Here is a 22,166-nt window from a genome sequence, read left to right as displayed (position 1 = left end):
ATTCTAAATTCCGAATAACAGGCTAACATTGGAAGCTTTTCAGAATACGTCCCTTTTAATAAAACACACTTTGTAACAATCGCTTCAGAAACTACAGATATTCCATAGACAAAGTACATAAGATAACTTTAGTACATTATTATTTTTTGCTCGTCAACTACACAATATGTGTCATTGGTTGTACCGGGAGGTTCAAAGTCAAGTCAGACTATTCTAAAGCAAACGGAATGAGCCCGAAATAATCGAAGCGTTTCCAGTTTGAATCATTTGCAATATTCAAAAGTAGAAATCCTCCTAAAATGTCTGCGATTTTTGGATTAGTATTACATTTGACAACTTTCTTTGGTGCATGACTCAAGGCCACAGCTAAAAATATATCAACTTTGGGCATGTGCATACTTTAAAGCCAAAAATATACATTTAAATTATAGTACCATATTATTTAACAGTTTGGCTTTAGCCACAGGTGCTTGACAAGAAACACTAAAGTCAAACTGTGGCAGGGTTTTTTCATTCTGGACCTGGATTTGACCCATCGGGGTTCAAAAGGGCGCATTGTGGCTTAAGTAGTAAAATGTTGCACACAGCGGGACACACAAATGACATATGAGCGAGGTAGTGAGCTTCACTGGTGAAAAGTATCAGTATGCCCTCGTAAATACTGCAGTTAAACTACAAAAATGGTGGACAAAAAAGGGGGAAGTCAAATCAAAGCATATGTTTGCTGTGCCCCCACTAGTCTTAAGGACACATTTGGATTAATGTTGCATTTGGAGAATATGAAAAAATAAGTAGCATTTTTTATTTATGTCAAGGGGGGCGACCATTTTGTCACTTGCTGTCGCCTGAAAATGACATCATAGTGCCCAAAGGGAGCCAATTGCAGCTCACCTCATTTCTGGGTTTGGTTAAGTGACACTCAAAAACAAAACATTACTGTGAAGATTTGTTTTAGTCAACTAATGCTTTTAGTTGGGACTATATAGTAAATCCCACACAAATAATGGGAATGTCTTGAACACAATCAATGAAGAATTTTGTTGGAACTAGCACAGAAAGTGAATAAATATTCCGTTTGAGAAATATGTCAAAATATATCACCATCGGACTAATTCCAGTGCAGTATTTTTGCACAAAATCAAACTGGTTTGCTAATCAAGGTCTGTGTTGGGAGCACCTGGGTTGAAACGGTGCGGCGCTAAACGGGTCGTCCAGACTCCGCCCCCCGATGGTCCACGAGTACAGAGGCCCCACAGCCACCGAGCCCACGGCAGCCTGCCGGCCCACACGGGATACCACACGGTGCACGGCCACCGGCTGCTGCGGCAGAGGCGTCGGCTGGACCAGGGGGCGCGTCGGGACGACCTGCGCGTGCTCCCTGCTCTTCCCGAACGGCGCCTGGAGGAAAACATCAGGCGCCGACTCGGGTAGTTGTGGGGCAAAAAAGGTGTTACTTGCCGTCCGTTTGTTTTTGAAAGGGGCCAGCAGAAAGATGTCGGGCGTGGGGGGGCTGCCGGGGCATTGATCGGCAGGTTTTGCTTCCGGGCAGGCGAAGGGTCCGCTCCACTCATTTGAGGGAGGTATACATTCAGTGGTCCTCTCCTGTGTCTCCATGGTGACCTGCACAGATGTCACCTTCCCGCCTCCATCTTCTTGCGTGTTACTGGACAGCACCACCTGCTGGTCTGCGTGGAGAAAAAAAAGATATAGGTAAGCTGGAGAGTCGGCATTCTTTTTGTACTTTTCGAAACATCAAAAAAAGATGACTCAAAACAGAAAAACAGCAACATAATAATGGAGACAAAGAAAGAAAAAAAAATTAGAAAGCAACTGTCACTTTAAGAGGCCTGGATGCTTGTTCTTACCTGATTAGAAAGAATCAGCTTTCTGGATGAAATAAATGTTGGTTAGTGCATTCAACACAGAATTTCATATTTATTTGAGCCAAGGCACATTTTTAATCAGGAGAACCATGTTTCATTTTCTGCAAATAAATGTTTTAAATTACAATATTTGTATTTGGGATTCATGTTTGTGGGTCAAAAAAAAATATATGGTCGTCTCTATGACACTTTCAATTTTTTATGAGTCTATCAAATGATAGTTTCGTTATTTACTTTTATTCGTGAACAGCAACGAAAAAAAAAATATATTTTGTCTTTATGTGAAACAACATAAAACACAACAATGGCGTGTTAATCAAACACCAGCCCGCATGCTGACGTTCACATTTGCATTTTATTTGGCCATCCCTTTCGAATGATGTCACAGAAAATAGAAGGGGCACAAGAAAAGATAGCACAGCTCAGACCGATGCGGGTTTGCGGGCCATGAACACAAGCAAGGAGGGCTTGAGGAAACATCAGCTGACATTTTACACGGGCTTTCTGCTTCAACGTGGATCGCACTGCCTGCTTGTCGCTTGCGTGCTTTTATCGCCAAGGAGTTAGGGAGTTGCATAGGTTCAAACTGCAAACGACTGGGGAAAAAATGGAGGGCAACAAAGTTTTTGCTGTTCAGATTGGGGCAGAACAACACAGTTTATATCTTTAAATACATTTGTGGAGTGCAGAGGATTATTTATTTATTTTAAACAATAAGAAGTCGGCCAGTTTGGGAATTTGTCCAAATCAGAAGCAGATATTGTTTGGTGATCATTTTGAAAATTTGCCAAGGGGGTGCAAAGGCTGAAGTTTTAATATGTTTTTAGATTTTTCATGGCGGCCATTAGGTTGCTGCTTTTGCCTGCCAGACATTTTCCTCCTGCAAGTGTTTTTGACCATCAAAGTCCTTCCACCTGAGACAAGACTGTGCTTTCAGAAGAGTAACCCTCGCCATATATGGAGCAAACACACACGTAGGGAACTCACTCACATTCATACACACACACACAAAGACACCAACACAACCATCCAATGACACTACCATGCGTTTCCAAAACAACTCAAACTGGCAAAGCGAAAACAAAATTTACACTAAAGCACATATTTTTTCAACCCCCGAGTGGTCCGGCCAAGAAAATGAAACAGGACGAACACACAAAATAAAATCCCCCTGGCAAGAAAATTCTTTTTTTTTTTTTTTTTTTGGAATAAAAATATAGTCCTTCATATCATGTCCATGTAAACACACGAAAACGCTTTGTACAAAGGAAGAGGATCGGAGGACTGAACAGGATTCCCACAGCTAACATATCACGTATCATCAGAGAAACACAAAAACAACTCCTTCTCCCCCCCCCCCCCCCCCCCACACACACACACAGTCCACAAAGAAGAATGAAATATTCATATATTCTTTCAATATCATCTGATGGATATATGTCATAGATATTTTTAAGACTAATATTCAATTCTTACATTCATTCTCTAACACTCTATCTGTATTAACATTTATGGACAGGAAACCAATTCATATATCATATATGTATATATCCACAATAAAGCTATATGACAGTGACTTCATTATGTACATGGGGAAGGGTTGACTAATGTATTTACACTAATGGGGAGGAATGTCGGAAATGTGTTGAATGAGTTAAAGAAAAATGGGAATGAATGAGAAGAAATATTAAATGTCCCACCTATACTCATGGACGATTAGCAGGAATTTGTCATTTTGTTTTGTTTTAATTTTATTGAGAATAGACTGACTTTTCTTTCAAGGGGACATTTATTTATCAAGTGGTGGTTCTGTGTCTCCCCATCTTTTCTTTTCTAGAACCTCACCACAAAAGGTTTGCTAATCAATTTCTAGGGGGAATAGTAACTGCAGAGGTCATCAAGGTCACTTCATATAAGCAACAAAGTCCCTAAATTGGCAACGCTAACAAGTCCGCTCACTTTGTCATGTTTAGCTCCGCCCCCAGTCGTCAGGGTAACGAAAGGAATTGCTTTAAAATTGTGGAAACATGGCAATATGCGTCTCCTTTAATCAAATATATCTTATTTATAGACAAGTAGTATGTATGACGCCTGACTACTTAAATGTATTAGAAGTGCTAGTGGCGCAACCTTGTGGTGACATTAGTAAATTACCTCCCCGCTTTAAAAATGTGAAATTGGTTGAAATGGCATTTTTATCCATTTATCTATTATGGTGAATTTTAAAGTTTTGTGATCAAATATAGCTTTATTCGTCCGGCATGTTTTTAGAATGTCCTGATCATGTTGCTGGAAAATATATCTAGTTATAAACATACTATATAGTGCAATACAATGCTTAACTTTTTTGATTTCCTAATATGGAGAATCTGATTTTTCCAAAGAATATTAACATTTGCACTATTTATGCGCTACTCATTATTCATCTATTAATGCATATGAAGAAAGAGGCGTCTTCTAATTGATATGGCACACTGCTAACCGCTATTAGATTGCCTGCATTGTCATTGACAAGTTTCTAGCAAGCTATTACTTACCTCAAATGAGGAGATTATATTCATAGAATAGTATAGCGGCCAGTAAGGATTTTGTTTTGACGTCTTTTTTTTTTTTTTGCACACTTTCCACTGTTGTTCACATATCATTTGATGGCACCAGGAAAAGCTAGATTTTTTTCACAGTAATTTTACAATTTATAAGCTGCTTATGCACATACATTTTAGGGTTACAAAGGAAATGAAATAAGAAATAAAGTTGGAAAATTATCATTAATACAAAAAAATTATTTACTAAATTATGGACAAGTTACAAGTCATAATTTGTCACTAAATAAGAGAATAAATTCTTAATATTACTACAAAAAAATCTGTAATATGACATGAATAAAGCCATATGACTAGAAAAAATTTATAAGGCCTAATATAATAAAAGGACTCACAACTTTTAAAATAAAGTTGTAATATTTTGAGAATAAGGGCAAATTCTAAGAAAAATTAATGTTTCCAACTTTATTATGAAATAAGAACAAATAATAATAAAAAAAAAAGATTAGAGTTGTTATTTTAATAAATGATTCCTTGTTACTGGAAATCTTAATAAAAACAACTGGTGTGGTTTTCACTTTTGTGAATTGGGGAGGCTTCAATGACAAAATCTCAATTATATCTCCCTGGGGGAATGAGTTTGAGTGACAGCTGCAAATGCAAAGCTTTGAACTTTTGAATTTTTTTTTTAGTCTGGATGCCTGACGGACAAGCTAAGGTGCTAAACAAGGCTTGTTTGTAAAACTTGTTGCCTTCTGATAATAGAAAACTTTTATTGCTTCGCCTTTGTGAAAATAAGGTGGTCTCGTATCTTTCATTTACCAGTCAGGGGCAAGGAAAATGGATATGTAATGGATATGCATGCCTTTAAAAAGAAAAAAAAAAAAGAAAGTTGAATTTCAAGCTCTAAAAATGTGCAAATCAAACAGGGAAGGAGGGGGAGAATCTGTTCAAGGCAAACGACGACAAATTCACTTGTGCACAATGAACTACGACCACTTAGCACTAGGCTTATTGTACGCGACGACAATGAGCTATAGTTTTCGCTATCAGACATCATGTAATATTCAAAGGTTAAGCTCGAGAAAGGATGAAGGTTGGAGATGGAGGAGGGGGGGGGAAGATGAGAGAATGGTGAGATGGTGATGCCAATAAAGGACCTGGGCAAGGATGCCGGAGGGGGATGCAGCACGCACGAGAAAAAGATGGAAGCCGTAAGTGGGCTATGGCATGACTCGAATCCAGTGTTACGACATCTACGGAGCGGGAAAGGGGGGAGCTACGGCCTACAAGTCGATGAGCTGGTCCACCAGCAGAAGGGAGCGGGCCAAGCTGGGCAGGCTGGATTCAGAGCCGCCACTGTTACTGCGCGAGTGGCCTCCTGAAACTGGCCGGAAGAGACAAGGGAGGGAGAGAGGGAGGGGCAAAGGGCGGTCGAGCAAACAAGTTGGGGAGGGAAAGGCACAGGGTGAAGGACGGAGGAGAGAGAAAGAAGAATTGAGCTTGATAGAGCTTTTTTTTTAATATTCTTAGTGAGAGAAGCGCATGCGGTGGATCCTGGAGTTTTTAAGTCTTTGTAGAAACTTACCTTGGGAGTTCTTCCGTCCGGTTACGGGGATGGGGTCAAACTCGTCCTCTGTGGCCGCCTCGGCGCCACTTTGCTGGGGCTCAAAGTCAGAGATGAGGAGAGACGAATCTGCAGAAAACATGTCGTCGCATTAAAGAAGTGCAAATTTCCGACAGCAATTAACACCTGTCCTTCCTCGACACACACCACAATCTCAAATTAGCAGCGACTGCAGGAACGAGCGCACAAAGGCGGCTTGATGAGTCGTCGCCACGCTACGGCGCCTCCAGCACATTGATTTAGCGGCACGCAGCAGGTGGCCAGACAGACACTTCTGTTGTGATTCACAGTCGCCTCAGACGGCGACAGTCAAACGCTTTCGTTCAGCGAGCTGACGTTTAAAGGGCAGCTGCGCTTGCGCCACGCCGATGATTCCGCTTCTTGTCCACGCGCACGCCGCATTTCAAAAGATAATGCTGACATTGTAGCTGCACTTACACATTACAAATGACTCATATGGCGGTCTTAACATTCACAAAACATTTGAAACCAAATTTGCAGCTATTAACTCAACAAGCTAACATCACTGCTGGCTAGTAAATCTTGCAGTATTTTTTTTTTAATTTTGCATTTCTGCCACTGTGGCTAACATACCTTTACCTCTTACTATTATGCACAAAAAAGGCAATTGTTATGTATTTTTTCTTTTCAATTCTGAGAAAATATTGCCTGAACTCCCAACCATACCAATGAAGAGGTTCCAATTCATCATCCATCTCTCCTGTGCCCAAAGCAGGAATCTCTTGGGCCAATTCCACACACCTACCTGCTGTTTTGGGCTGTGCAGATTCTCCAGACAGCAGACCAAACTCGTCTAAAGCAGACACAGCGGAGGCGGAGGACACCGAGGAGGCGGCGCTGCTTACGGCAGCCGGAGGTGCGGATGCACCGGAGATCAGAGAACAGCCCAGCAGAGAGGCGTCTGCAGTGATGTGATCTGACAAAAAGAGGCAGAACGTTCGATGGTTTTCCCAGCGTCGTTAGCAACTACCTCCGTAATGTAACTGGATTCATAAAACAAAGGTTACCTTTTGCAGAGTCCTCCACAGAACTGCCAAAAGGATCAGACAAAGACAGCAGGTCGGGAAGCATGAGTGAAGACACGTCTGGAGATTTGAGTCCTTCAATAAGCTTCTCTGAGAAAAGAGAAGGAATTCAAGAAGAAATCTTTATCATTTGTATTCATTCTGCATATTTTTGGAGTATATTTCTTTTACACATAAGTTACCTGGTGCGTTAGACAGCTCAAGGGTATGGAATGGATCTGGGACGATCAACAGTGACGCTCCTGAATCAGTGTCAACAATGGCTGACGGTCGTTCAGCTAAGATAAGCAAAATAAAATGCAAATCGTAAAAAAGGAGATTTTTATGTGTTTGTGTAACGGGTACCTTGTGAGTCTTGTTCTGTATTTTCCTCGTATGAGGCCTCCAAGCCCGGTATCAGCTCTCCACACGGCGTTTCACACTCTGAGGGCGGGTCTGCCATCCACAGCCACACGAAATTTTAATAACCCAAGAATGTAAAGTTCAAGTCAATATGCAAAGATTTACCCGAAGGCTTTGCATCCTTGGGTTTGATTTCCTCGGCGATGAAGCCTGAGAAGCTATCGTTGTCGTCGAACGGGTTCCATGTGGGCGGCGAGGTGATGTCACCGCTGGAGGCGGGGACTTTGTTTTGGTCCTGGACGAGATCGCCATGAGGCTGGACGGAGTCAACTTGAGGCCTAAAGACAAAAGAAACTAGTTGAAACAGAGGACAGAGGGGAACTGGATTAAATGTCCAGGATTTGAAATGACTTACTGGACAATGTCTTCCTCTGCTGCCTGTGAGGAGTCTTCGTTGGCTCCATTGGTGGTGCTCGCCGTGACGTCACTTGGGACACGTTTGTGGCTTTGCGCCTCCGTTGTCTTCGGGGAAGCGGGTGGAGTCTGATTTGAAAAGAATCACGCGTGTGGAATACCGGGTACAAAAAAATCTTGTGTCATATTGTCTACTTGTTTCATTTACAAATTTTTACTGAGCATTTAAATCTAAATCAGGCTCGGAATGTTTTGGAGAAAAACACAAATTACCGTCTCAGCTGCAACTTCCGTGGCAGCCGCCTGAGCTTGGACGACCGACGGCTGACTCGTTTGCTGCGGTTGCTCGTCCGGCGGTTTGTTGAGCGTCGGCTGAGCTGCGGGCGTCTGAGCCTGAGCGGGCAGCTTGCGTCGAGCGGGACGCTGAGGTGCCGCCGGGCTGGACGGACATTGCGGCGCCTGTTGTGAGGCGGCGCTGGCCACGGACGGAGGCGGAGCCGTTTGCTGGGCTGTGGACGGCTGCGCTTGGGCTTGCGGCTGGACATCTGCCTTGGAAACGGGTGCTACAACGTCTGCCGCTGAAGCAGGCTGCACAGCACACTTACGTAAGTCGCCATTGAAACGCCGAACCCAAAATTCCACATCTCTTATATACCTGCTTCTGTGTCGCTACGGCTTGGCCGGAGTTGTTTTGTGACTGGACCAGAGGCAAAGCACAAGTTTGCGCCTTCTGTGACTGGAGGGCCGCAGCTGGCTGCGAGAGATTCAAGCTGACTCCTGTGGGAGATCGCACACATGGACATTTGCATGTTGGCAAATGCATCCTTATGACATGTCATTCACTACTGTGAAAATAATGAGTAGAATTAGTTAACAAATAAGCTAAGAGTTAGCCTAGTTGCTTTTATTTCTTCGACTTTGTTTTTTTTTTATCTGCAGTCCGGGTGAAGTAGGAACACAACCAATTTTTGTCTTGGTTTCTCATAGTTCAAAAAAAGTAAAAAAATGTTAAATCCAGAATAGATGAAACCCACTTTTTTTCCCCACCAACATAATTCGAGTAGCACATTAAGGAACTAGGCAAGAGAATCTAATTTCTAATACCACTGCCTTTAATTTCACTTTCTGACACGTGTTCTTGATCCTGTTCACTGGAGAATTCATCTTTATTCTACTGCTCTGTGACAAATATGGGTGAAGTCCTGCCACTTACCAACAGGCTGAGCTGCCCCAGCGGGGAGATTAGCCCGCTTGCGAGGCGTGAGGGCAGCGGGCTGAATGGGAAGAATGCCAGCGGCGGCTTGAGTATGAGCAGCCTTGGGCCTCTGGCGAGGGGTGATCGAAGTTTCGGTGGTTGGGATCGGGTCTGTCAGTCTGGTAACAAAGACGGGCGTTAGCTCAAAATGATTAACTCGCTGATATTAGCACATCTCAAAAGGCAATCCGAGAATGTGAGACTTACCGGGGCTTGGCTTGACTCTTCTTGGCTGCAGCAGCTTCGCTTGCTTTGATTGGCTCAGGAAGTTTGGAAGGAATTGAAGAATTCTTGATGCAGAGGGGGGAGAAGGAAATCTTTATTTACACTGTCAAGCGCAACAAGGCAGAACATAAAATAAAAAGCAATGCGGGCGGTCGACAGCTTGTGGTGCTCATGATGTTATCACGTGGATCAATTGGTACCTTTTCATAATGTTGAATTATCTACTTTAGTGGGTCACGCTCAATAAAAAAGCATGTGAATAAAATCAATCACGGATGACAGAATGAAAAAAACAAAAAAACATAACAGACCTTCACGTTCTGAACAGGACATGTCCGCTGTGCCAGTTTGAAAGCAAAGTAGGACACCTGGTAGATATCTGGCCTTTTGTCTGGGTCAGGCTCCAGCATGTAGCCTGCAAAAACATGACACAGAGCTGTCAGGGCCAGATTATTAAAAAAAAGAAAGAAGAGCAGAGCTACTGAGTCACAAATCCATGCCTTTGTGAGAGCACAATTTGCCAAACAACAGTTTAATAATAAAAGTGTTAAGAAGGACTAACGAATGAGGCAGTGGAGATCATAAGAGTAGCGGGAGTTGTCCGGAATGGTGAAACTGCCATCGCAAATGGCCACCTGGCTTTCACCAAAGGGCAGAGTGAAGAAGCACAACTTGTAGAGCAAACACCCCAGCGCCTGGAGAAGGAACACCACATGCACGCCCCATCACACCAAAAACACCAAGCCGAGACGAAAGGAGCGATCAAAACAAGCTTGTCAAATACATCCCACTCGTTTAATTTCAACGCTCAATTTGTATTAGTTGCAAAGTAATGTTGACAGAAACTCAGGCTATCATATTTTGTTTTATAATCCCAGATCGCAAAGCCTCTGTGTTTAAGAACTAAAGCTATTGGGTGACACGCCCTTGGGTGTCCAGAAGGGGGAGAAATTCCAGGTCCAACTGCATTGAAGTCTAAAAATAGATTAAACAGTACAGTGGCTGCTTTCAATGCATGGCTGGCTACCTTTCGAGTGCCACAATGCAACCAGAGCAATCATTCAGAGAGGAAACAATGAAACAGAGCATCTTGGGAAGTGAAAATTGTCGTGTGTATGTCTTAGCTGCGTCATATTTTAGTTGCGCCAGTTTCAAATTAGATGTCTCTTCCCCAAATCATTGTCACAATAATCCTCACTATCATTACCAACCCATATATCTGCTTTGGTGGTAATGATCTTGTTGTTGTAGAGGTTCACCATCTCAGGTGCACGATATGACAAGGTGGTGTACCTGAGGGGGAAAAGAAAAAAAACATTGCATTAAGTCTGATCACGTGACCAAAAAAATAATAATAATAACACACTCACTTTTTAATCTCTTCCTCCACAGCTGCCACACCTTCCGTCTGTGGACTCAGGGACTTGTTAGTGGCGCTGCCAAAGTCACAAAGCACGTAATGACCTTTGTCGTGCAAGAGGATGTTCTCCACCTAGACACATCAAAGATGAGACTTGACACACACTTAAAGGCAACCATCAAACTCGTAATTGACCTTATCTGGCACTATGCATAATGAACAGAGCGGGGAAAAAAAGATTCACATGGCGGCCCATCGGATTTAAGTGAGTCTTTGCGACACACAAAAAATAGAAAGTGCAAGAAATTTCACAATGTGTCACCTTCAGGTCTCTGTGGACGATAGGCGTCTTGCGCTGGTGCAGGCGCGACACGGCGTCGCAGGTGTCGCAGAAGATCTGAAGCACCTCGGCCTCTGTGAAGCCCGTCTGCAGCCTTTGATTCATTAAATTAACAACCTGGCCGCCTGCAAAATAAGCAGGATGCATATGTTATAAAAAAAAAAAATCGTCTTCATGGTGATTTACAAGTGCGTCCATGTGGGTCACACTGATAAAAATATCCTCTTCACGCTTCATTAGGGTCCCTCAGCGGCTAACAAAAAAATTCCATTCACTTGACTGTAGAAAAGAAGTGTGTGCTTCTGGAAAGATTTTGCATTTTCTCATTCATTCAAAATTTGAACCCTGTCATCTCAAATACAAATGAATTAAAGACATAATGGGAGCAACAAAAGAAAAATGACTTCACTAAAACACTATGAAGAAGCTGTATTGCGAAACAAAAAATACAAGATATTACTTGTCACAAAACTCAAATCAACAGAAAACGTTACACTATCACAGGCACACCCCGTTTTCCTCGAGGCAACTTACCCTTGCAGTAGTCCATCAGTATGAAGACCTCCCACACGTCCCTTGACCCCATGGCTGTGATGCTGGAGTCCAGATAAGCCACAATATTCTTGTGGCCCACGAGGTCCTTCTGCAAGCCGAGACGCAAAAAGGGCATCGTGACCTCGCAGGAAGTTAGCGCGAGACGTGCCAATTTTGAGCGACAAGAATGTTTGGAAGCAGCGAGTGAGCAAGTTACTGTTGGTTTTTAAAAGAAAACACTGGAGGGAGGAGCCCGGCAGATAAAACGTGTCACTCCAAACTCAACATTTTGTTCCTCAATATATAAATACAATAAAATACACAATATGCAGCCGTATTTTTGCGTGAGCTTCAGGAAGCAGGCGTCTAATTTTCATGAACTCACCATGATTTGAATCTCGCACTTGCACACTTGCAGGTCGTACTCGTTGTTGACGTACATCCTCTTCAAGGCGCATCGCACGCCCTGGTTTGTTTTCACCAGGAACACGATCGCAAAGCCACCTGTTAGGACACACGGACAAGAATCCATAGTGCATGCTGTATTTGTCCGATTTTGATCAAGGCATTCAAACCACATTCAAATTCATCAAAATGGTCAGGACAAATAAACCGTTTGAGGCCTGTACAGTGTTATGCATTAGTCATGTCTTTGCTGCGGGCTCGATATAGTGTCGAGGCCGACATGGCGGCCTTACCATCTGCTGCAGCTCAGACCACAAATTCACTTTGCGCCCTTCGGTCTGGATCGCTCGTCTTCGATTTCAGGCTGATGTTACGCGCTTACCGTGGCGTGCGATACTGAATTCTACGACAGCGCGGTGCATTAAAAGTGCATGAGATGGCCGTGTAGCTAAATGTACAGTATGTTTGGACACAACATTAGGTACCCCTGCAGTCCTAAATCGAGTTGCTGTGACATCACAGTACAATGGCCGATGTGTCCCAAATGAAGCATTCCAACACATTAAGTTTCCTGTTTTTCATTTCATACAACAAATTACCTGCAACTGCTCAATGCAGATGAATAAAGGTGGGGCTAAAAATAGACGCAATCATTTCTGCGTCGAAAATACAAAGAATACGTAAACTGACAGCAGGGATGCTAATATTTGCTGATATACAAATAACCAAAAGGATCACAGTATTGTTTTGACAGTAGCAATCAACACAAAGTATTGGCACGGTGATATTTTTGCTCCAGCTCTGGTATTGGCTCTCCCTACATTTTACGAGTGCCCAGGGAGTGCAATGTACATGGAAAAATAGATGTTTATACTGTCTTAATCTCATAAGCGGGCAAAGTGGATTTTATGTTGCCTTATCCTACCACCTCAGTCGCACGGAATGAAATGATCTCGCTAGTCAGTTTTTAATTGAGTTTCTTTCTCGCAATCGATGATGGAGCTGGCTTCTTGGGTCGTTTAACTCAAAAGCGAGAGCATAGAAAGTCAGTTTTGAGACTCTGGATCTAATACAGCAAGAGCATTTGATCCAGACTACAATTTAAACTCACAAAATTATCATTTACATGTTTTAATCCTGTCTACCCACCTGCTGCCATGCACATAACAGAACAGCTTTGTGTTCAATTTAACAGAAACTTCACACCATACAAGTAAATTTGCACATAAATGGCAACAATATAATACTCAATATTATCAGGAGAGGGGCAGGCAGACTTTCCACTGGGTCAGCACAAGAAAAATAAACTGATTCATGAGGTTTTCTTGCATTTAAAGGACTTAACCGTGTCTTAATTCACACACATCAAAATGCATAATCTATAATGATTGATGCGAGAGCCCCTTGTCAAGTAATGGACTATTTCATCTTTTTAAAAGGTTTGAAGATTTTCTCAGTGACAAGTTGTGTCAGCCGAAGAGGTTGCGGTGGTAATGAAGGAGTGACACAAGGAAAAGATGTGAGGATGCATTTAAGTGGTCAACATCGTCCACTATTTTTACTAAATGTCGATCAACAATTATTAGAGATTGTGAAAGCATTGAGATGATTCACTTGTTCGACAATCATTGATTTCACAATTTTTGATTCACATGAATATGCAGGGTGATAAAAGCCAAATGTGTGCCTCGGTTGCAAAACATTGACAACATGCGAGAGAGGAACAAATGGCCTCATTCACCTTCGGCTATGATTTCCTCCACGGTGACTTGGTGGCGGCCGACGGTGAAGGTTCGCCCGATGAAGTTCCCCCCGGCGTGGCTGGACCCGGAGCTGCTACCACCTCCTCCGGAACCAGGTCCGGAGCTGACCAACTCCCGACGGGAATCGAAGAACTTCCTCATGGCGTCAAAAACGACAGGATACTAGATTTATGGCTTAAGAGGGATGCTTTGTCGTTGTGTCGTTTTGTAGCATCCAAACACGGATTTCAGTGTCGATGACGCCGAAAGAGATTTTGATGGTAGAATGAAAATTGGCACGCCGAACACGGTTGCGCCTAGCTGTTATGTAAGTGAATTACACAGCAGCGGGGAGGCTATAGTAGCATCCTCCGGGTAACGTACAGTAATTCCCCTTTTATAGCTATTTAGCTCGTTTCATCCGATGAAAACATCTCTCCCATCTCTGGTAGCAGCTAGCCGGATGCTAGCTCCTCGCACGCTATGACATTTCGCGTTTGAGGTTATCCGTGTTATCCTCTGTTGAGGGGCTTCGAAGGAAAACTGCCTCTCTCGACCAATATTTCCATCCTCAGTCGAGCTGTGCGGACGTTCGGTGGCACGTAGCCTCGCTGGTAGCCATTTAATCACATCTACTGACGATAAAACCTGATTTATTTGTTTTCTTTTTAAATCTTGCTTCGCTTCTCGTCGATTACACTATTTGGAATCTAACTCAAAATGTGACACGTTCCTAAAAATGAGAAAAGAGCGTCCGGAGGTTTTTTGCTTCAATCTCGGCAACCACAGCGTTCTCTGGCTGCCCAACGATATCGCAACATCCCGAGCTGTTGCCGTTCAAGGCTCGCATGGGATTGTGGGTGATGTAGTGCACCACACGCAGCTGCAGACTCTCCTCCCTCATCGGGTATGACGTCATATGTGGCGTTCAGGGGGAATGAGTGACAGCAGAAAGCACCACTGATAACTGGGTTTCGCTGTCGTCCCCGTGTTTAATTACTCGGTCAGGTACTGATAGAATTGAATATAAACCGCATTACTTTAATTTGTTGAACTGCAATGCAAATAAAAATAAATTGTATTCATAGCTTTGTGTTATTTCAAGGTAATTAAAAGGACCAACTTGTAATAAAAGTCTTGAATGCAACTGTGTTGAGAGTTGACGAGTATTTCCATTTATTTATGAATATGGCATTCTAAGATATGTATGTCGGTATTGTGAAATAGCGAAAGTGGAAACCCCGACTTCCTGTTTTGCTGTGGTCCTTGAACATATCTGCATAACGCAAATGCTTTTGCAAAAAAAAAAAAGAAGACTCCAAGTAGGTGGGACTTTGGGCCATCTGAGTGATAAAAACCCTTAGTTTCCTGGTTTACGCTGTCTTTTGGCTGACGTACAGATTGCACCGTCATCGACACAGGTAAGACTTCTGTTCCGTTTGCGGCGTGATAAGTGTTAAGAGCAATATTTAGCATTTTTTGCAGGATTTGAATTTGACGCAATAGAGTTGAGACTGCGGCACGGTGGGCGCCCTCGATGACTTTTGGGTGTGCCCAATTTGATCACAAGTTAACGGGTTGTCTTTTAAGTCTTGCGAAATCATGCAACTATTCAACTCGGTTTAGTGAGAGCAATGCCTTTTGGAGTTGGGAAGTTAATCTAAAGTTATTTACGCGTTGATCAAATTTCCCAATGTTGCACAATTCTTGGCACAATACTGCAATATTGTTTTATGATGACGACTGTATAAATCAAATATGACCTTATTTAGTTCGTACATTCATGCTGTGCTTCTCAGTTATACAGTAACTGCAGCGTAATTATATCAGATATGCCACACAATGCCACACCGCCCATAATTCATAAATAGATCGGGTCATACAAGAAAGAATGCATGACTGAAATGAAGAGCAGCCAGCACAAAGGGAAAGTAGTTAGCAGGACTGCTTGTCAGTTCTGAGATTGTAGGTTCAAATCTCCTGCCTTTTTGTGCAAATTTTACATGTTCTCTCTATGCTTCCTTCCACATGATAAAAACATTTGTGTGGCCCATTGAAGACTTGAAGTTTACCTACAAGTGCCTTCATTATTAATTTGGGGTACTCCACCTCCGCCCCCAAAAAGGCAGCTTCGAGGGGCTGCAGCTCACCCGGCCGTCACCCTATGGAGAACAAGCACTTTGGAAACAGAGAGACATAAACTGAATATAATATTTTATATATATATATATATATATATATATATATATATATATATATATATATATATATATATATATAATATGTCTTGTCACCGTGGGATAGTAGGAAACGCAATTTTGATCTCTTTGTGTGTCTTGACTTTGAATGTTATAGTACCAGTAGTGTAAAAGCAAACACACACCCATGCGTGTATGTACACACAGTCAAATGTGTGATGACGACACACAAATGATCCTGTGGCAGACCACGGACCCTCTTGTGAAGTATAGAGTGGAATAATGTCCTAACAGTATTTGCATATTTGATCATCTAATGTTTGTCTTGTTGAATTTTCCTTTGATGGCATAGATGGATGAATAGAGCCTAAGATGTCATTTAAAAGTAAACTACAAATAAATACAAATTAAAATAAATTATATCCTGTAACTGAGTGAAGAGATTGTCATCAGTAAAATAATTTAAATTTAAAAAAAGAAAGAAAACCACATAAAAAGTAAACAAAGCCTTCTGATTGTGTAGAGGCAGTATAATCCGTAAAAATATTCATTAAATAAAATTGAATTGTGCCCCATGATTGGGTGGAAGATGCAAATTAAATTGACAGATAACTTCAATTAAATTAAATCTACAAAGGTCAACAACCTGAGGGAGTATGGGTAGACATCATGCAACCATTTCCGTGTAAGAGGATCCACATGGGCAGGAAATAGTGAGCTATGCAGTGTGGTTGGTTTAATTAAAGGTGTGTTCAAACAAAAGAAAAAAAAAAAACAACTCTTAATGGGATTAGCTGGGACCAAGAGAACCTGTCGACAGGTGTACACGCAAGAGCCTCCATGGGACGATGAATGACATGAATTATTGAGCTGGAGGTTAATGAGGGTCACTATGAACAATACTATCCATTGCTACGGCAACCACGTTACTAACTGACCTATGTTATTTTGCAGCTCTCTATTCATCTCACTATGGCAGCGGTGAGTCTACTGCTATTTTTTTATTTTTTATTCCACGTTGAATATGGGGTTGTTCCTTTCATTTTTTTTTTCTTTTTTTAATAACTAGATTGGAAAACGCGGAACAGTGACGGAGGCAGCTGGATTCGACCCAGAGGCAGACGCCCAGAAACTTCGCGGAGCTATGAAGGGAGCTGGTGAGTCTCACAAAATAGTGTGTGTCTCCATGGAAAAACAAACTCCTCCTACTCTCTGACAAAGTCAAAAATTCCATCTTACTCAGGTTTTCTTCAGCCCATTTATTTTTCTCATTTGTGACAGCTATGCATTGTAGCAAACATTCAAGCTTGTTTGTAACGGCGACTATATGAATGGGAATGTTAATTTTATTAGCTTAATCATCCTCGCCTGACTGACACATGCTTTCTATGTTGAGGCCAATTTGCTTTTCCCTTATTCTGTGACCGAATCACGAGGAAAAAACACCTCACCCCGGAGCACTGAAAATGATCATTGTCTTATTTTTTTAACAAAAGAAAAAAATGTCTCACAGGCACCGATGAGGCTGTCGTCGTTGAGGTACTAGCGCACCGCACTATCGCCCAGAGGCAGCGTATCAAGGAAGCCTTCAAACAGGCGGTGGGGAAGGTGAGCATAAACAAAATATCGTCCCCATCCTAATTATACAAAGAAACAAAAGGAGACAGCTAGAGAGTTGCAAAACATCTGTTTTCACATCTTAATTCCCCGCCCTGCACTTTTTTTTCGTTCTGTATGCAAGACTTGAATTTCGTTGCCATGGTGCTGCTAACGTGACTGTTAATCATTAGCGGGTAAAAAGCAGAAATGGATCCTGGAAAAGTAACGTGAACAATGAGAGCGTTGTAATCTGCTGGAAGAATCATCACACCATATAATCAATAAAACAAGTGGCAGGCACATATTGCCTTTTTTTCTTTAATGCCTTTTACAAAACTGACACGTATTGTTCCAATTAATTTCAGATTTAAAGAGGATAGTTGTTAAAACAAAGATCTACTGGAAGTCAATGTGTGTAGCTTACCTTCATGTTCGCCATCATCTAAAAATGTCACGGCAGTCACGTTGCTAGCAAGCCACACTGCAAACACAAACCACAACATTTGAAGCTAAGCAAAGCAAAATTATCCCTGGTAGTGTTTTGAATTGGATTTTTCCAAACCTCCTCAGGACCTGGCCGACGAGCTGTCCTCGGAGCTGAGCGGGAACTTCCGGAGCGTGGTGCTGGGTCTGCTCATGCTGGCGCCTGTGTACGACGCCTACGAGCTGCAAACCTCCATAAAGGTCAGAGTTGAGAAGCTTGATGCTGCTAATCAATAAAAAAAAAAAATTGAAAAACATATATTGTGTGATAACAGGGAGCTGGAACAGAGGAGGCGTGCCTGATCGATATTCTGGCTTCCAGGTCTAATGCTGAAATCCAAACAATTAATGCAGCCTACAAGAAACGTGAGTGTCAATTGTCTCATCAACGAGTGCTAAAATGGTAGTACTGAAATTATTTTTTTGGGGGGTCCTGTCAGAACATGGCAAGAACCTGGAGGAGGACGTGTGTGGAGACACGTCAGGAATGTTCCAGAGAGTTTTGGTCTCTTTACTCACGGTAAGATACCTCCGAGATTTGAACCCAGAACCTCTCGACTGTGTGGCAGAGGCGCAAACAAGTGTTCACTGTGCTACCTACATAATAAAACAAAAAAATTGTGTCTCATACAGGCTGGACGTGATGAAAGCGACAAAGTGAACGAGGCCCTAGTGTTGCAGGATGCCAAGGTAAAGAATTTATTTCGGTCTTTAGACAAACAGTATTTAAAAATGAAGTCCTAAATATGATCGATGTTACGGTTGTAGGAAATCTACGAGGCAGGCGAGGCTCGATGGGGCACGGACGAGGTGAAATTCCTGACCGTACTCTGTGTCAGGAACAAGAAGCATCTGTTACGAGGTATATTTGCACAAGCGTAAAAATGCCAAGTTCTGTTTGACTTTCTGTCATGAGGGGTTTGTACATTAAACTTTTTTTGCGTGCCACTCATAGTCCATGTGGAATGGATTCACTTTACTTTTCCACATTTTATTGTTTAAAAATGGCTGTGCAGTGATCCTCACCATCCGGCCTAATTTAGTTTGAGCTTTTCTACGGCTACAAATCACTGCCAAAAGGGAAGTACGCAACTTGGCCTTTCTGCAGATTTAAAAAACAAAAAATTTATTCTCCATTATTTGCTGAAAATTTCTCCTATTCACTGCTTTTGTTCAATCAATAAGTTTTGATTTGGCGCCATCTGGTGTCGACCTGCTGCCAAAACATTGTTTAAATGAATTGAGTGGTGTCATTTAGACAAAAGTAGTCCATCGTCGTCATCTCGTGGCAATCGCAGTACAATATACAATAGTGGTTTTCAAGTCAAAAGTAACTTCTTTTATATTTCATTTTGAAATATAACATAAAACATGGAAAAAGTTGGTCACTGAATACTTGCACTGTATTATTTAATACACCTCTCCATTTACTTGCTTCTTTCCTCAACTTATTATTATTATTTCTTTTTTGTTCAGTGTTCGAAGAGTACCAAAAAATTTCCGGGAAAGACATTGAGGAGAGCATCAAGAGGGAAATGTCAGGTTGCCTGGAGGATGTCTTCCTGGCCATAGGTGTGTCACCGATAACACTGTAGCTATTTCCGGCTCTCATAAATATTGACTTTGTGTTGTCTTCATCCAGTGAAATGTATCAGGAACAAACACGCCTTCTTTGCCGAACGTCTGTACAAATCAATGAAGGTGACTATAGCTCGCTTCAGTGAGATGATTCAAAATGTCATTTTGACGTGTTTGCTGACATCGTACGCGTGCGAGCAGGGTCTGGGCACCACCGACAGTGTGCTCATAAGGATCATGGTGTCGAGGGCCGAGATTGACATGTTGGACATCAAGGCGCAGTTCCTGAAGATGTACGGCAAGTCTCTACATTCATTCATTAAGGTGAGATACTCGACTGTCAGACAATTTATCAATCAGTCAGCCAATGCACCAATGTTAGCTAGCTAGCTAGCATCGGTGTATTGGTGCTAGCTGTCCCTGCTAAGCTAGCATTCATTTCTTTAGGGAGACACGTCTGGTGACTACCGCAAAATCCTTCTGGAACTGTGTGGAGGAGAGTGAAAAGAAACACCACAGAGAGGAAGATCAGCCATCCACGTTGTTCCACGTCGTGCATGACTCTCACTTTCCTCCCCATCATCTCCTACGGCCTTTACATTTCTCAACTTCAACTGACCACCGTGCCTTGTTTTACTGTACCTAAGACCGATTAAACCAAAGACCAGTGACCTTTTACACATGTCCGTGTTTTTCTTCTCTTAAAGGATATACGAACTATGCGCCTCCGCATCTTCACTGACGGAAAAGACAAATGTGATCGGCTTCTTGTCTCGTTACCGCCCATTCAAGTCCATTTGTTTAATTGAAGTCATTCTTCATTGGTTGAGTCAGCCTCTCAATTACATTAACAGGAGCCTAGCCACAATTTTCAACAGTAAAGTGTACTCTAATTAAGTTAAGGACGAGGTCCCTAGCCGGGAGTTGTCAGGGAAACACGGTGTAGCCATTGTTGCTTTATCAACTGCGAGGCATTAACACAACTGGAAAGAAAAAAAAAACTATATTGCCATCTTTGTTGACATAGTGCACAACTCGATGTCTCATTATGGTGGCTTAAAACGAAATGACTCATAGGCAACCTTGCCAGTTAATGACTTTGCAACCTGTATCACCGTGATGCTTTATAAAAGAAAACAATGACCCTATTCAATATGGGAAAATAAAATCCTCCAGCAATCAAGTGAACCTTGGCATTTATCTTTTTTGCTTTGTGTTGTAAAGCCATGTTTATTTTCTCTCTTCTTATTGCTATTCATGGAAAAAAATTGAAGATGTTTCATAGTAAGTATTAAAGTTGCGGAGAAGAAAAGAGTTCGTTATCAAGCATCTCAGAAATGAGAACAAAGAAAAAGCCTGCATATTTTCTACAATTACTACTCAACTCAAGACGACAAAAAATAATGTATAATAATGTTAACGTAAATTGCTGTTTTCCAATTTAATTTTTGAATTAAAAAAAAAAAGTTAGGTGGTGATGCGTGTATAGGACGCATTGCAATTTTCACAAGTCCTCACACAAATTAACAACTCCAGCAGGATGGCATGGCTAAGGTGAAAAGGTCAAATCTCAACGCAAAAGGTTGTGGGTTCAACATTCAGCCCTTGTGACCATATCCAAATGTTAAGCAAGATAATGAATGCCCAGCTTCTCCTGAATTTATTTTATAAATGTGTGTATTCAACTCTGGATCGGTTTCTTCAAAGCATTTGAGTTGAACTAACTCATCAGGTTTAACAAAGTAGTGTGAATGTTACTGTGAATGCTTGTTTGTCTCTCCAGAGCATTGGTGTCAAACTCGAGGCCCGGGGGCCGAATACGGCCCGCCCTATCATTTTATGTGGCCCGCGAAGACAAATTGTGCATCGACTTCATGTGTCAACACTAAAAATTACAAACTGTCTTCACCTTTAAAAAATAGAAATTCACCTTTTTAAAATATTTGAACAGTTTTTACTAGTTATCTAGTTTGTTGTGTAACCTATACTGTATATAAAGCATTGACAGTCATAATGGCCCTCCAAGGGAGACTATGACGATGCAGCTCATGACAAAAATGAGTTTGACACCTCTGCTTCAGAGCGTACCCCACCTCTCACTTAAAGTCAGCTCCAGCTTGCCCACGTTCCGAATGAGGATAGGTGAGAATGAATGGATGGATGGGTTGGTTCAATCTATCTCTTTCACCTTCCATCATGACATGTCTTGTCTTGAGCTGCATGTCATTTTCAAAACACTGCAGGAAACTGAATAGGTTGTATTCTGCATGCAGTGGGAGGGGAAGGTGACAAATATGAACGACGCATGATGTTGCACTTCAGAAGATGTGGTTAATGTAAATCTTTGTTGGGGGCCTTAAGGCGATGTGTACAGAGTGTGCCGGCGACTCGATGTGAGGAGGAACAGCAAAAGATGAAAGCTGCAGAGAACATTTGGAACAAAAGTCAGAGTGTGTGACATGCATGCATATATAAGATATATATTTCGATAAAAGGGAAAAGTGTCACAAGTGTAATGATAATCTCAAAACCAGAATTGTAATGTGCCGTGACATGTCTGTGTCAATCTGCATTTATTTAATTTAATTTTAT

At 42.0% G+C, this 22,166-nt stretch overlaps 2 protein-coding genes across 3 annotated transcripts; one reads left to right on the top strand and one right to left on the bottom strand.

Annotated features, from left to right (window-relative positions):
- Window positions 1-41: 41 nt before the first annotated feature.
- Window positions 42-14,573, bottom strand: LOC119131805 (AP2-associated protein kinase 1-like). Of its 2 annotated transcripts, none has more exons than XM_037266527.1 (20): window positions 13,716-14,573; window positions 11,955-12,073; window positions 11,570-11,678; window positions 11,018-11,160; window positions 10,706-10,827; window positions 10,547-10,628; window positions 9,898-10,030; window positions 9,647-9,750; window positions 9,318-9,400; window positions 9,069-9,229; window positions 8,511-8,632; window positions 8,129-8,443; window positions 7,857-7,984; window positions 7,607-7,779; window positions 7,445-7,534; window positions 7,282-7,377; window positions 7,082-7,189; window positions 6,820-6,990; window positions 6,015-6,122; window positions 42-1,685 (listed from the first exon to the last, which is right to left on the bottom strand). In XM_037266527.1, the coding sequence occupies exons 1-20, from the start codon at window positions 13,876-13,878 to the stop codon at window positions 1,156-1,158; spliced, it is 3,060 nt and encodes a 1,019-aa protein (XP_037122422.1). In that variant the 5' UTR covers window positions 13,879-14,573; the 3' UTR covers window positions 42-1,155. The 2 variants fall into 2 exon arrangements, with proteins under 2 accessions (XP_037122422.1, XP_037122423.1); XM_037266528.1 differs by lacking the exon at window positions 42-1,685 and adding an exon at window positions 3,085-5,813 and having other exon boundaries at window positions 13,716-14,571.
- A 432-nt stretch (window positions 14,574-15,005) lies between these two features.
- anxa4 (annexin A4) lies at window positions 15,006-20,755 on the top strand. The gene is made up of 13 exons (XM_037266640.1): window positions 15,006-15,137; window positions 16,869-16,895; window positions 16,984-17,071; window positions 17,428-17,522; window positions 18,084-18,197; window positions 18,272-18,362; window positions 18,437-18,516; window positions 18,630-18,686; window positions 18,765-18,858; window positions 19,473-19,568; window positions 19,639-19,697; window positions 19,776-19,898; window positions 20,022-20,755. The coding sequence occupies exons 2-13, from the start codon at window positions 16,887-16,889 to the stop codon at window positions 20,076-20,078; spliced, it is 963 nt and encodes a 320-aa protein (XP_037122535.1). The 5' UTR covers window positions 15,006-15,137; window positions 16,869-16,886; the 3' UTR covers window positions 20,079-20,755.
- The last annotated feature ends 1,411 nt before the right edge of the window (window positions 20,756-22,166 follow it).

This window comes from Syngnathus acus, chromosome 12, assembly GCF_901709675.1.
Source record: "Syngnathus acus chromosome 12, fSynAcu1.2, whole genome shotgun sequence".
Taxonomy (NCBI): Eukaryota; Metazoa; Chordata; class Actinopteri; order Syngnathiformes; family Syngnathidae; genus Syngnathus; species Syngnathus acus.
The sequence above is the reverse complement of the archived record's forward strand: the minus strand, read 5'-3'. Positions and strand labels throughout refer to the sequence as shown.

Coding starts and splice junctions, on each gene's coding strand:
- LOC119131805 (XM_037266527.1), bottom strand. CDS start 13,878: ATGAGGAAGTTCTTCGATTCCCGTCGGGAGTTGGTCAGCTCCGGACCT. Junction 9,230..9,317: donor AAGAGTCAAGCCAAGCCCCG/GTAAGTCTCACA, acceptor CTTTGTTACCAG/ACTGACAGACCCGATCCCAA. Junction 6,123..6,819: donor TGCACAGCCCAAAACAGCAG/GTAGGTGTGTGG, acceptor TGTTTTCTGCAG/ATTCGTCTCTCCTCATCTCT.
- anxa4 (XM_037266640.1), top strand. Junction 17,523..18,083: donor TCAAACAGGCGGTGGGGAAG/GTGAGCATAAAC, acceptor AAACCTCCTCAG/GACCTGGCCGACGAGCTGTC. Junction 19,698..19,775: donor GTCTGTACAAATCAATGAAG/GTGACTATAGCT, acceptor GCGTGCGAGCAG/GGTCTGGGCACCACCGACAG.